Raw genomic sequence first — 13,222 nt, forward strand, 5'->3', positions numbered from 1 at the left:
TGACCCGCTATGGGAGGCATGGGTGTAAACAAAGAAATATAGCAGGGATCTCCGGGACAGATGGGCGACGCACGAACCCGAGGGCGAGGCACAGCGGACAGCGCGCACCCCGCACATCGTTCTTCGTTGCTGTGTAGTGGCGCCAATGGCCGCCTCCCGTCGCGCCATTGGCACCCTAGCCAGCAGTAGCACCGGAGGCAACACCACCAAGCCCACAAGTCACAAGAGTGACGGAGATCGGCTTGCCACGAGCACCGTGACGCCCGACCCTGTGGGCATGCCTGCAATGGCAATTTCATTTCAGAGATTTGGTTGTTTGTCAATTTCAGCCCGAACCGAGGGTACCGAGCTCGTTTCTCGAAAGGTCTTCCGTCGACTTCCGCGAAATTGGCCTCAACCACCGCTCTGAGTAGATTAAAATTACCACGCTATCTCCTAACATCCCTGTGTGGGAGGACGGCGTGCGTCCTGCGCGAGTTTTTTTCTCTTTTCTACGAAGGTTCCGATGAAGGTCTGCAACATGAGGAGTGCTACTTCGTTACGGTCCGCGGCCCAACCGGTGGAGGACATCAACTTCAGGCGCGGTGAGAGCTATCCATCCATCCAGGAGGCAACAACCTCGACGACCGAGGCTGCCTCAGTCACGTCATCCACCCAGGAGGCAACAGACGAGCTGTACGTGAGTGAGGCGGGACAGGAGGCGGACGACGGCGCCGGCTGCGCCGCCTCTCTTGACCCCGACATCCTCTGCTCCATCTGCCTCGACTTCCTGTTCGAGCCTCTCACGCTGAAGTGCCGCCACAGCTTCTGCCGCCTCTGCCTACTCCAGGCCTCGCGGCTCGCGCCCGATGGCGGCGCCTGTCCGCAGTGCCGCGCGGAAATTAGCTTCGACCCAAAGACACACGCCCTCGACCAAGGGCTTGCCGCAAAGATCGAGGAGGCAGTACCTCCGGATGAGCTGGAGGCGCGGCGAGCCCACACCACCGCCACGCTGGAGAAGATGGCGGCGGCGAACAGCGGGCCCTATCCACTCTTTGTCATGCGAGGATCCGAACGTGGCACGGCTGCGACATTCGGAGCCAGACCTTGGGCAACCGCCGCCCTCTCAGCCTCTCCTGCCTTCGAGTAGGCTTTGCACCGGGGGCAACAGTCTCGCTCCACTTTTTCGAGCCGCGCTACCGGCTTCTGGCGCGGCGCGCCTGGGAGGGAGACCGCAGGCTTCCGCCTAGATGCCGTAGTCGACCTGGCAGTCGCACTCACGCGGTGCTCTGAATGCGCTGCACGATGCCGCGTCCACGCCCCCAGCCGTTTTCATGCGCCAGGTTTCTGTGGGCGCAGTCCGAGCCGACCGCGCCGGGCGAGGCCGGGCTCCAGCCGCAGGCGGCGCTGCTGGTGGTGCTGGAGAGCGCACGCTTCCGCGCCGGAGGGGAGGCGGCTTGGTGCCGTGTGGGGAGGCTCCGGAGGGGGGGTGCACAGCACGAGCTTCCTCCGGCGCCGTAGGCGGACGTGAGGGGGCGCGGCGAGGCGCTGGTGCGGCTGGGCCGCTCCTACGTCGAGGCCGGGTCGGGCGGGCTTTGGCTCGCGACGGTCGACGAGTCCGCCCGCCCCTCCTCCGCGCTGCCGCGAGCCTCCCCCCCTCCCGGCTCTGCCGACCCCTCCATGCTGGAGGGCACCGCCCAGCGGCTGAGGGACGCGATCGCTCGCGGCGCGCCGGCGTACAATCGCGGGCAAGCGAGGCGGTGCGCCGACATCTACTTACGTGCGGCGCGGGAGGAGCTGCGCGTGAGCGGCGCAGCGAGCTGTGTGCTCTTGACAGCTCTCTCGAGCACCTCTCTCTGTGGTGAGGCTTGCTCACCTCGCCCTTTTAGGCGCGCGGCTGGTTCGCGACTCGCTGCAGGTCTCGCGGCGAGAGGGGGGAGGGGAGGGGAAGGGGAGGGGAACGGAGGCGGGGGGGGGGGGGAGGGGGAAGGGGAAGGGACGGGAGGGGCCTCCCTCACCCCCCGAGAGACTTGGTAGGAGGCGGTGGCAAGCGCCGAGTCGCTGCTGCGCGAGGACTCCCCCGCTTCCCTGCCCCGAAGTATTCAAACTCGACCCATTGTGTGGGCAGCTCATGTCTCGCCCCGCCGCAGGCGGAGGAGGCGGACGGTGGACATGCGAGGGAGCGAAAGGAGAAGGCGGCGGCGTGGGCTTTGCGCCATGCCTTTGACCATGTGTTCGCTCCGCTCTCCCTCAAGGCCGTCCCTCACGGCCGCCGCCCGACAACTCCTACCGCGGCATTGCCCCCTCCTCAGGTGCTCACGTGGATCGCGTACGACAGCATGCCCAGCGGTTGCACGGGGTGCAGCGTCTGCTGAGGGGTTCGATGCGTCAAGGTAATGGAAGAGAGAGCGCGCGGGGCGGCGAGTCGCCGCGCAGCGATCGGTCGCCGAACACACTGACTCGCTCCTTCCACGCGGACACAGTGATCGTTTCCGTGCGGGCGCAATGTACACAATCATTCCATTTTTAACACCTCTCTCTGGCTCTGCGAGATATAGTGGTTGACTCTCCTTAGAGAGCGGATGCGTCGAGAGACGAGACGAGCGTCGGTGTGGCGTGTGTGTGTACGAGATTCTTCTGTAGGCCATTATTACGTTGGCTCAGTGACAACACCACGCACGCACATGACACACGGCACAGACACGAGACTTTGACACCAGACACCGCGGTCACCGAAGACCGATCAGGATCACCGACACCTCGTCGCATGTATCATGGGGCGTGGGCGGCACAGCCGATAGCGAGAAACCCGGCGCCGGCCATGTCTGGCGTTGTGGCGTTGCTTCAGACACCACGACGAGCCGCCCCGTCCTGATGACAAGCGGACACCCTTATGACCTCGCGTTGTCGGCCAGCACGGGTGCCGCGCCACGCTGCCCCCAGCCTCGTCACCGACCCTCGCCGTGAAGTCGCCCCTGCGCGGCGTGGCCTAGGGGCTCGGATCAGCGGGCGAGGACGAGTAGGCCGTCCGCTCGCGCGCGGCGGCCGGCCGGCCCTCGATGCGCGCGAGCACGTCGTCGAGCGAGTCGCGCAGCGCGAGGCTGGCGCCCGCCTCCCTCATCTCGCGGAGCACCTGCTCGTTGAGCCCGCCCGGGGTCTGCTCCTCGACGAGCGAGGCAAAGGTGTCCGGGCCCGGCGTGGCGGAGTCGTACGAGACGGTGTGGTAGACGGCTCCCACCCACCTCGCTGCTGCGCCCGCGTCCACGCCCTGCTCCTGCAGCCAGCTCTGTGCGGCGAGCTGCTGCGCGTAGAGCTGGCCCATCAGGCAGGTGATGCCAATCATCTTTCGCATCTCCTCCTCGCTGTCCACCTCGACGACGGTGCCGAGCTTGGAGAACAGCGCCGCCACCGGCGCGTGCCGCGGCGTCATGACGCATGCGCCCCGCTGCTTTGCGACGGGCGGCAGCGGGATGGCTCGCACGACCGACGCGGGCGGCACGGGCGCACAGCATGCCCGCACCTGGACACAGGGGAACGGGCGCGCGCGATGGTGCGTCGGGAGGCGGGAGACTCGGCCTCCCTGGCGCAGGGGAGGGAGCGAGGGACAGCGAGGAGGCGGCGGTCGCGTCGCCGCGCCTCGGCTAGCGGCATTGTGGAGAGGAGCGAGACGACCGTGTGCCTCTCGCTGAAGCGGAGGGCGCGCAGGACCTCCTCGCCAAGCCGCGGGAGCACGCCGACAAATACCACGTCGGACGCGTCCACCACCGCCTGGTTGTCCTTGGCCACCGTCACGAGCGGCCCAAACTCGGCGCTGAGCTCTGCGGCGCGGGCGGCGCCGCGCGGCGAGAGGACGAGCGACTTTGGTGGCGCGGGCAGCGTGGCGATGCCGCGAACGATGGCCGCGTTCATCGTGCCGACGCCAACGAAGCCGAAGGAATACTCCATGGGGCGCGCCCTGCGGCCTAATGCGGCGGGATTGCAGAAGAATTCATAACGTCATCACTCGTTCCCTTGGGTTACCTGTCCCCCTGATCGTCCTTCCAAAATCCTGCTCGTGCAGGTGGGGACCCTGTCCTCCTCCCCCATCCCTCGTTTGGGCCGTCTGGTTTCTTTCTTTCTTTCTTTTCCCTTGGGTTGTCTGTTTTCTTTCTTTCTTTTTCTCGTTCCCTTCGCGAATGGGTTTATCTTTGCGGGAGACATAAGAGCCCCCGCCGCTGATATCGCTATCGCATCCACTCAATTTGGGGCACCGCTGCATCGAGCGCGCTCCTCAACGCAGGGCTCGAGCTGTGGGCGAGGCAGCCCGCCGCGGCGATGCGGCGATAGAGCGCCTCGTCACGGACGTAGAAGCGTCTAAGCGCCTGACAAGAAGGGAAAGGGAGGGGCAGGCTGTGGCTGACCCAGAGGTCTACAGGGAGACGAAGTGGCTGGATTGAGCGCCTCCCACGGCAGGCTGGCGCGGAATCGCTTCATGCGCGACCATGAGTGGTGCACGTTCATGTGCATCGACGGGATCATCCGCGGGTCGCCGTGGAGCGCGCCAAGAGCAGCCGTCGTGTGGTTATGCAGCTCGGTGGCGCAGACAAGCCAGTGCTCCTCCAGCCAGATGTCGCCAAGCCAGCCCGACTGCAGGTCGGGCTGTGAAAAGTAGTCGAGCTGCCTCTCAGCGTTGCTAAGGTTGGCGCTGACTCCAAACCAAGAGGCCCGCCTACAGGAACGCACGCACGGGGGTAGGCGCGTTTGTCAGAACATCTCCAGCGACGGCGGGCGCGCGCGCACAGGAGGTCGGAGACCGTTGTCCTACTCTCCAGCCCGCGAATGTGAATCGTGTGACTGTCACTGTGGGCCCCGCCTTAAGGTAGGCGCCCTGGCCGGCAGCGGGCGGATCGGTGCCCAGCAGGGCCGAGGCACCACTGTTGCATCGCTGAATAGAACCATGCCTGAGGTTCGCGCACGCTCGCCATGTAGACCCGGGGGACAGTAGACGCCCGAAGCAGGCGCTTCATGTTGAAAAAGGGACGCTCCACCACCGCCACGTCGATTCGCCTGATGAGAGTGCCACCCAGCTTTCTTGGCAGAGTTGTGCCCGCCGAACCACAGGCCTGCCGCACCTGAGGCAGGCAATGCTGCGCGGGCATGCACAGATGGGCAGACCGCCGGTCCCTGAAACAAATGGATGGGGGAATCACCCACGTGTGTGTCTCGGAGTCGGATATGGTCATGGTTCAGGAAGGTGCCAATGTTGCATGCAGCCACGTTGGAGCGCCAAAGCCCGTGTCCAATGCTCGAGCCACCTGTGAGGGCGTTCCCTGTTTTTACCGTGCGTGGGCCGGTGCGGATGTGCTGCGGGCCGGCGGGATGGGCGTCGCCAGTCTTGGGAATGTGGACAACGGCAATACGCCATTCGGACACCGTCAACGGCGTCGCCTAATCCAACGGGCCAAACGGTGGCGGTGTGTGTGCGCCCGATCTGTCTGATCGATGATGAGGCGAAGCCTTTCCAAAGCAGCCGCCGCATGACTGATTGGCAAACGAGTCTGACCTCGGGCTTTGGCTGTGCTTGCCCATCCCCGTAGAGGGTCCTCTCACCTGATGGGGTGTGGGGTGTGGGGGCGCTTGAGCCCGCAACGATTGCGCAGTTGTTTGCGCTCTGAAAAGTGGTCGAACGTGGGGAACCAAACTTTCCAGGTTTCTGTTTTAGGTAGGTACGTACTTTTTTCTTTAGGTATGTTGTTGGCAAACCAAGACACAGAGCTCACACAGGATCACAGCGGGAGGAAAGCGGCGAGTCGCAATTCCAGGGGTCGTTGTGGCGGGCCACCCTGTGTGTCCAGAAAGGCATGGATTTCTGTGGGGCCTGCTTTTCTTTTTGGTGTTTGTTTATAGTGACCAGTGCGCGCCCTCCCGTCCCAGAAAGAAAGAAAGAAAACAGACAACCCAAGGGAGGGATGGGAGGACGGCGCCGCCACCATTTTAAGGAGAGGGGTGTGATGCGCTAGCCGTCGCCCACCCTTGGGGGCGTCCGCCTCTTCCTATCTCTCTTGCAGTCTCTCGCCGATTCTCGCTGCAACCTTCATGCCACCTCGCGGTCGTCCCACTCTCTTCGTTCTCTCTCTTGTCGCTTCTTCCTCTGTCGCGTCGCTCTCCTCTGCCTCGTTCTGCGACGCCGCCGCCGCCTGCCTCGCCCTGCTCTCGCTTCTTCTCTCGCCTTTCGTCGCAGCTCTGCCCTCCTCGCGGCATATTTTGGCCCCTCGAGTTTATCGAGCTCTCCTCGCGCAAGCGGCAAGGACGACTCTTCTGACGCCCACTCCGATCATTTGCCGCCAAGTCATATCATTGCTCAGGTCCACTCTCTCTTCGAACACTTGTTTGTACTTCCACAGATGATGCTACCCAACGAGATCAGCGTCTTCAAAGGGTGGCTGTCCTCTTCGCTGAGCGCACAGCCACGGTGCCGGCCTTGCCATACGGTCTGCTTGCGAGCGTGTTCTGCACGTTCCTGGCAGTCGCCGTCGCAGCGCCAATAGGCACCGCTCGCCAACAGGTTAGCCATACCGAGGCGGGTCCGTACGTGAACGCCGCAGGGTCTCAACCCCTGGGCCAGTTGTTGGTGGAACCACCTCAAGGTCGGCGCGCGTGCGCGGGCGATGGACTCCGCCAACAGCTCAAGGGCTTGCTCCCTCCTCACCACCGCGCGCGCGCTGCTGCAGGAGCGCCGTGTGACGCACTGCGGCATGCCGCACTGCGACATGCCGCAGCTGCACCGTTTCCCTCCGGACACCATCGTGAACTCGGTGGCCTGCGAGGACGCGGTCAGCACCGCGCCGGATCTCTCCTGAGAGCCGGCGCGGATCGCGGATGCAGCTTTAAGGCTCTGCCGGCGGATCTGTGGCCTGGCGTATGCCAGGCTGCGGGTCCAAAGTGTCCCGGCGCGGCGCGCGCCACCGCCCCTGGCTGGCGCGGGGCCGCAGGATGTCAGTACGTGAGTACGGTGTCCCTGTCCCTGTGCTCCACCTTGGCTTGAGTCAGGCTTCGGGCCTGGCCTAATCGCTCGCGCGCGGGTGTGAAGAGAGAAGAGAAAACTGTGGGGAAAAAGAAAGAAAGAAAGAAAACAGACAACAAAGACGGTGCCGCCACCACACAGGGATTTTAGGGGAGAAGTGTGGTGTTAGCCGTCGCCCACCCTCGGGCGTCTACCACTTCCTATCTCTCTCCGCAGTTTATCACCAATTCTTGCAGCGACCTTCATGCCACCTCGCATTCTTCTCACTGTGGGGAAAGAAAGAAAGAAAGATTACAGACACGCCAAACGAGGGATGGGACGAGGACAGGGTCCCCACCTGCACGAGCAGGATTTTGGAAGGACGATCAGGGGGACAGGTGGGGCTCTCCTGCTCCTGACAAGGGACACGACAGTGAAAAAAAGAAAGAAAGAAAACACACACCCCAAGGGAGGGATGGGAGTGGGAGGACGGCACGCCGCCACCACACAGGGATTTTAAGGAGAGGTGTGTGGTGCGCTAGCCGTCGCCCACCCTAGGGAGTCTGCCTCTTCCTGACACGACAGTGAGCCAAGCGGTGTTGGCGGGCAGAAATTTCTTTTGGAGTACCTTGCTGAAGAGCCGTGCAAGAGCCCGGTCCAGACCTAGCTGGCACTTCGGACTCCGTGCCGTCGCTCCTTCTGCTTGTCGCTCGGTCAGACCATCATGAAGACTGGCGAAGCGGAGTCAGACCTAGCTGGCACTTCGGACTCCGTGCCGCTAGGTCTGCCCGTGGTTTCGGCCTCTGGGGTGGCAATGGGACGGCGCGTGTCTGAGGAGACCAACCGACGCGTCACCGTGATAGTCGAAGAGGCTCGCGCAAGAGGCGGCGACAATCAGCCGAGCATCCCTGCTCGGCTGGCGAGCGCCACCTCGCGCAAGCTCACCCTCACGGCCACGCGAGTCTTTGGGAGGAAGGGCTGCGCCGTGCCGTCGCATCCCGTCGCGGCCTCGGCGGCGCTGCTTTCTCTAGCCGTCGGCACTGCCGCCTCCACTGCTGCCTCCGCCGCTGCCCTCGTGCTCGGAATCATCGAGGTCTCGCCGGAGGACTGGTGGTTTCAATGGGTCGGTCTCGAGAACGACGCAGAGGGCGGCGAGGCGGCCGTCGTCGGCGCCTTTCTCCTCTTGATCGAAGGCCTGCTCTCGCTCGTGCTGCTGCTGCTCAAGTTGGCGCTGCTCTTCTCGGCGTCTCTCGTGCCTGCAGTCGTCGTGCAGACGCTGGCGTTTAGGCGGCTCGCATGCCTTGGCCGTCCTCGGCAGCGTGTGCATCGCAGCGTTCGCGGTGGGCGCGGTTCGGGTGGCCGTGCGAGGGCAGGCCGAGGCGCCGCCCTCGCCCCCGCCGTGGTATGGCTCTGACTTCAGCTATGACAATGACGATGATTAACGTCGCGCGGATTGGGTTTGATGTGGCCTGGCCCGGTGCTGCGGGGTGACTCTATACAATTTGAATAAAAATACAATTCATTTTAGTGTGTGGTGTTGCGTGGTCCGTGGACCTCTCCTCTCCTATGTGACACCCGGCGCGCCATCCCCCCCTGGATCCACACACGTCACGCACCAGACGGAGCTGTGTGAACAGTGTCAGTCTCGGTTGCTATATTGGCCAGTGTTAACAGTAACAACAGAACAACAGTGGGGCTCCCCAACAACAGTAGCTAACGTTAGGCCGGCTGAACAACAATAAGGAAGGCCTGGCAGTGACCCACGACGATCTCCAGCGTCCAGTGCGGGTAATACCCGAAAATATCCGGGAAAACCCAGAGGTATTTTCGGGTTTTAGCTTTTACCCGGGTTTTTTGGGATTTTCTGCTTGCTGACCGCTGAACAACAGTAACAAGCTAACAACAGTAACAAACAGTAACAGCTTGGGCTGGGGTGAACACTTGAACAACGTTAAGGATTTCAGCCAACACTAGCTCAACTGTTAGGCCCAAAGTTAATGTTAAAACAGCTCTTACGGACCAGACACCACACACGCGCGGAGGTACTCCACAGTCACACACCCACATTAGACTGGGCGGGAAAGGCACCACCAAGACCACACATATTACACCATGTCACCACACCCTCAGACTCAGAGGAGAAGAGGTGTCGGCTCTGTGCGACCTCTGTTCTCTCGAGCGCGCCTCTGTTTCAGCTATATGAGTTGACAGTTGACTTGTGTGTGGTCGGGCACGCTGTGGCCTATCCCTATGGCTATGCCCCAGGCATCGGCGGCTTAGCCTGTTAAACTTTAACCCCGCGGGCTAGCCCGCGGCCGCGCGCCGCGGGCACGGCGCGTTTGTTCAATGTAAAGATCGAATCGTTGAACGTTGTGCCAGGCGTGGCCCCGCACGTTCAACGGTGTACGGACAGCCCCAGCGCGGCAGTCCCGGCCACAGGATGCTCCACGCGATCTTGCGTCACGCCTTGTGCCGCTTGCTCGCCTCGTCGGCCTCATGGTCGGCCTCCCCCTCGCTAGCCGCCTGGTGGGTGGTACGCGCGTGCGTCCCCTCCGCCGAGTTGCCGGCTGCGGCGGCGCCACTGCCCTCCGCACCGCCGCCGGCTCTTGCCCCGCCGGTGGCCTCCACGGGGGCGGTGACCGTCAGCCAGCTGCCCGGTCCGTGGCCGGGCGGGACGGTGATCTGGAAGATGAGGTGCCCCCCGCCGACCGTGGCTGGGAAGGCCTGTGAAGGCACAGAGGCGGGTGGTGTGGGGGGAGGGCGCGGGGAAAGAGGGTAGATGCGTGAGGAAAGAGCGAGCGAGGAGCGAGGAGAGAGAGGGAGAGAGAGAGAGCGAGAGAGAGAGCGAGAGAGGGAGAGCGAGAGCGAGAGCGAGAGAGCGGGCGAGAGCGCGAGAGAGCGAGAGAGGAAGAAGCGAGAGAGCGAGAGAGCGAGAGAGCGAGAGAGCGAGAGAGGCAGGGGCAGGGGCAGGGGCAGGGGCAGGGGCAGTGGTATGCAGAGGTAGAGGCAGAGGCAGGCGTCGGTCACCTGCCCGGCATGCACCCCGTCCGGCACCTGCACCCGGAATTGCTGCTGCTGCTGCGGCGCCGCCTGCGCTTCGCACCCCTCGCCCGCCTCCTCGCCGTCCTCATCGCCGTGGCTGTTCGCGCCGACGATCTCGCTGCCCTCGTCCGTCAGGACGGTGAGCTCGCTGCCGTCCTCGAGCCGCACGCGGTACGGCGCAACCTCCCCCGGGGCCATGTCGTCCGCGCGGTGCAGCACCTGCAACAGGACGGTGTGAGAGGGGCAACATGAAAGCTGACCGGCGGCGCGGACTCTGCGCGGCGCGGCGCCTCCACCACCGTGCCCGCCGCCCACCTCTCCCCCTCCTCCGCGTCGAAGCCCGTGGTGCGGCACTCGACGGCGTCGCCGGGCTTGAAGCGGAGCGTGCTCGCCTTCCGCGTCAGGTTCTCTGGCGTGGCGAGGCAGTTGTTGAAGGTGCTCGCCTGGCATGACAGGAAGCGATGAGAGTGGCAACAACGAGGCTGCCGCAGGCAGGGACGCTGCTGGCCAGGAACTGCTCGTCGAGCCCCTTGCCGATGAAGACCATCTTTGACTCGCGCGGCTCGCCCGGCTGCCACGCCTCCTCGAAGCCGCCGGAGAAGGTCATGTGCACCGCGTGGTAGATGTACCTGAGGGACATGTCGAGGAGATGTCACGGACGTGTCTTGGACGCGAGACCCGCTGCGCTAGACGCGCTGCTTTTGCTGCGAGTGCGCGACGGCGAGGACGCCCTTCATCCGGTAGATGTCCTCGCCCTGCGACTCTGCGATGTACTCGAGGAAGTCCGTCGCGAGCTCAAAGTCGAGGTCACCCTTCTGCACCGTCCGCATGTGGCGAGGCGCCCCCTGGTCGAGGGAGACGCTCGTGACGGTCTTGTCGTGCTGCGTCGGCGCGTTCTCCGGGTTGAGCAGCTGCGGGTTGGTCTGGAGCGCTCGCTGGAGGTCGAAGCCGTGGATGTTGAGCACCGAGTCCACCGACACGTCCCCGCGCGAGCAGCGCCGGATGGGCGCAAAAGCGTTGATGCCTCTCAGCCGCGCCTCGATGCGGGCGAGGTCCGCCTCCGTGACGAGGTCCGTCTTGTTCAGCAGCAGGCGGTCGGCGAAGGCGGCCTGCGCCACCGCCTCGTTGACGACGCCCTCCGGCTTCACGGCGTCGAGGTGCCGCTCGACGTGCTTTGCGTCCACCATCGTGACGATGCCGTCCAGGCGCGCGAAGGCCTTGATCTCATCGTAGATGAGGAAGGTTTGCGCGACCGGCGCCGGGTCCGCCATGCCCGTCGTCTCGATGATGATCGCGTCGAGCTTCAGCTCGCCCGCCGCGGCGCGCTCGGCAAAGCCCTTGAGCAATACAACGAGATCTTGGCGTACAGAGCAGCAGAGGCAGCCGTTGAGAACCTCGATGATCTCCTCCTCCGAGCTGAACTTTGAGGTCTTCTGGATGAGCGCGTCGTCGATGCCGACGTCCCCAAACTCGTTTTCTATTATGGCGATCTTCTTGCCGTGCGTCGCCGTAAGGATGTGGTTGAGGAGCGTCGTCTTGCCGCTGCCGAGGAAGCCGGTGAGGACCGTGACCGGCACGCGTTCGGACGAAGAGGAGGCCATATGTGTGTAATGCCCGGAGGAGTCTACTTGCGGCGCGCGTCTTCGGCCTGACAGCTGAACTAACTAAAAGAAATCTGGCGAACGCTAGGCAATCGGAAACTAGTAGACGGGACTGGCGCGCATCGATGGCGCGCACTGGCTAAAACTAATTTTGACGGGACTTCGCTTGCTAAAAGAAAGAAAGAAAACAAAACAACCAGGGATGGGGGAGGAGGACAGGGTCCACACCTGCACGAGCAGGATTTTGGAAGAACGATCAGGGGCACAGGGGGTTCTCCGATGCTCCTGACAAGGGACACGACAGGCTCGCAGCGCGGTGGCCGGTGCTCGGTGGACTCCCAACTCCACTGGCGGTCTCATCTCAATCTAGCGACCTGCCTCCAGCTTCTCACTGACTGGCAGCCTCTCGCAACCACAGGCACACTGACACAGGGGTGGCAGGCTTGCTGTCATGAGGTGAGTATGTTTTCTGTGGGTATAAATAAATAAATAAATAAAACGGGCACGCCAAACGAGGGGTGGGAGAAGGACAGGGTCCCCACCTGCACGAGCAGGATCTTGTAAGGACGATCAGGGACACAGGGGAACGGGAGCGGGGAGCGCATCGCGACACGGAGGGGGGCTGGGCAGGGTTCACCCACACGACAGGGTCCCAGGGATTCCTCTCTCGTATAGGACAGGTTGCACCCGGCGGCACGGGGGCAGGCGCGGGCCTCCTACTTACTGGTTGCGCTCTCCTAGTTCTCACCTGCTCCTGACAAGGGACAGCGACAGGCTCGCAGCACGGTGGACTCCCTATTCCACTGGCGATCTCTCTCGACTAGCGACCTTCCTCCGGCTTCTCACCAGCAGTCTCTCACTACCACGGGCACACTGACAGAGGCGAGTGATAGATTAGCCGCTCGGTTTTCTCTTCTCCCAGACAGGTCGTCTCGCCGCCCCCGATGCAGGAGGACGAGAACGACTACGACCTCTCCCCGCCCGGCTCTCGGCGAGCGTCCCCGGCGCCACCGACGGCCGCGAAAGACCTGCATGGCATCCACGCCAACCTCGCACAGCACGCCGACCGAGCAAAGGAGGACGCTCTCAAGGCGGCCCGCGTTCCTCCAAGCTTGCGCGCCCTCTCGCCACACCGCACGCGTCTCCACCCGCCCGCTCTCGCCCGCTCAGCCTCCTCCGCCGCCGCCGTGGCATCCTCTTCCGCCGCAGGTCCACGCGCAGGCGGTCGCCTTCAAGGAGGCGGTCGTGGACGCTGGCTCGCGTCACCTTCAGGAGCTGCGTGCGGCGGTCCCCACCACAAAGTCGGAGGTCTTCTCGGTCCCAGCAGAGAGCAGAGCTCCAGCCGCCTCTCTTCACACCTCTCGCGTCTGACGAGTCGCACCGTTCGTTCTCAGGTCGTGCGAAACACGGAGCTCAAGTTCCTCGTGCGCGCCCCATGGCTGCTCGGCCTCTTCGTCCCTCCTCCCGCGTGGCCGTCGGAGCACCTCACCGTGCAGGCGGCGCCTGCTCAGCGATTCTCCATTCGAGATTGACTACTCACTGCACCTCACCCAACCAGGCTCCCCGTGTGGCGGCTATATACATACATATGAACCAGGCTCCCCGTGTGGTGGCTTAT

At 63.7% G+C, this 13,222-nt stretch overlaps 4 protein-coding genes across 4 annotated transcripts; 2 read left to right on the forward strand and 2 right to left on the reverse strand.

Moving 5' to 3' along the window:
* Nucleotides 1-505: 505 nt before the first annotated feature.
* On the forward strand, nt 506-2,525 carry EMIHUDRAFT_460186 (hypothetical protein; the record flags this gene model as incomplete). Its single annotated transcript, XM_005757919.1, has 8 exons — nt 506-1,055; nt 1,130-1,263; nt 1,339-1,392; nt 1,501-1,587; nt 1,669-1,801; nt 1,869-1,897; nt 2,130-2,210; nt 2,292-2,525. The coding sequence occupies 8 exons, from the start codon at nt 506-508 to the stop codon at nt 2,352-2,354; spliced, it is 1,131 nt and encodes a 376-aa protein (XP_005757976.1). The 3' UTR covers nt 2,355-2,525.
* A 183-nt stretch (nt 2,526-2,708) lies between these two features.
* Nucleotides 2,709-3,924, reverse strand: EMIHUDRAFT_250234 (hypothetical protein; the record flags this gene model as incomplete). Its single annotated transcript, XM_005757920.1, has 5 exons — nt 2,709-2,850; nt 2,932-2,975; nt 3,053-3,499; nt 3,652-3,756; nt 3,832-3,924. 5 exons carry the CDS (start codon nt 3,922-3,924, stop codon nt 2,709-2,711), a joined length of 831 nt encoding a protein of 276 aa, XP_005757977.1.
* Nucleotides 3,925-7,016: 3,092 nt separating this feature from the next.
* Nucleotides 7,017-8,487, forward strand: EMIHUDRAFT_446585 (hypothetical protein). Its single transcript, XM_005757921.1, has 2 exons — nt 7,017-7,034; nt 7,593-8,487. The coding sequence occupies exon 2, from the start codon at nt 7,686-7,688 to the stop codon at nt 8,373-8,375; it is 690 nt and encodes a 229-aa protein (XP_005757978.1). The 5' UTR covers nt 7,017-7,034; nt 7,593-7,685; the 3' UTR covers nt 8,376-8,487.
* Nucleotides 8,488-8,945: 458 nt separating this feature from the next.
* Nucleotides 8,946-11,649, reverse strand: EMIHUDRAFT_471244 (hypothetical protein). The gene is made up of 5 exons (XM_005757922.1): nt 10,766-11,649; nt 10,479-10,632; nt 10,264-10,446; nt 9,989-10,222; nt 8,946-9,685 (listed from the first exon to the last, which is right to left on the reverse strand). The coding sequence occupies exons 1-5, from the start codon at nt 11,602-11,604 to the stop codon at nt 9,422-9,424; spliced, it is 1,674 nt and encodes a 557-aa protein (XP_005757979.1). The 5' UTR covers nt 11,605-11,649; the 3' UTR covers nt 8,946-9,421.
* Between the last annotated feature and the right edge of the window lie 1,573 nt (nt 11,650-13,222).

Source organism: Emiliania huxleyi, assembly GCF_000372725.1.
Source record: "Emiliania huxleyi CCMP1516 unplaced genomic scaffold EMIHUscaffold_892, whole genome shotgun sequence".
Classification (NCBI taxonomy): Eukaryota; Haptophyta; order Isochrysidales; family Noelaerhabdaceae; genus Emiliania; species Emiliania huxleyi.

Excerpts from the sequence above, each read along its gene's own strand:
- EMIHUDRAFT_446585 (XM_005757921.1), top strand. The coding sequence starts at position 7,686 with ATGAAGACTGGCGAAGCGGAGTCAGACCTAGCTGGCACTTCGGACTCC.
- EMIHUDRAFT_471244 (XM_005757922.1), bottom strand. The coding sequence starts at position 11,604 with ATGGCCTCCTCTTCGTCCGAACGCGTGCCGGTCACGGTCCTCACCGGC. Across the intron at positions 10,447-10,478 it reads CTGCCTGCGGCAGCCTCGTT|GCGAGCACCTTCAACAACTG; the intron begins GTTGCCACTCTC and ends CTGTCATGCCAG. Across the intron at positions 10,223-10,263 it reads GCGCAGAGTCCGCGCCGCCG|GTGCTGCACCGCGCGGACGA; the intron begins GTCAGCTTTCAT and ends GTCCTGTTGCAG.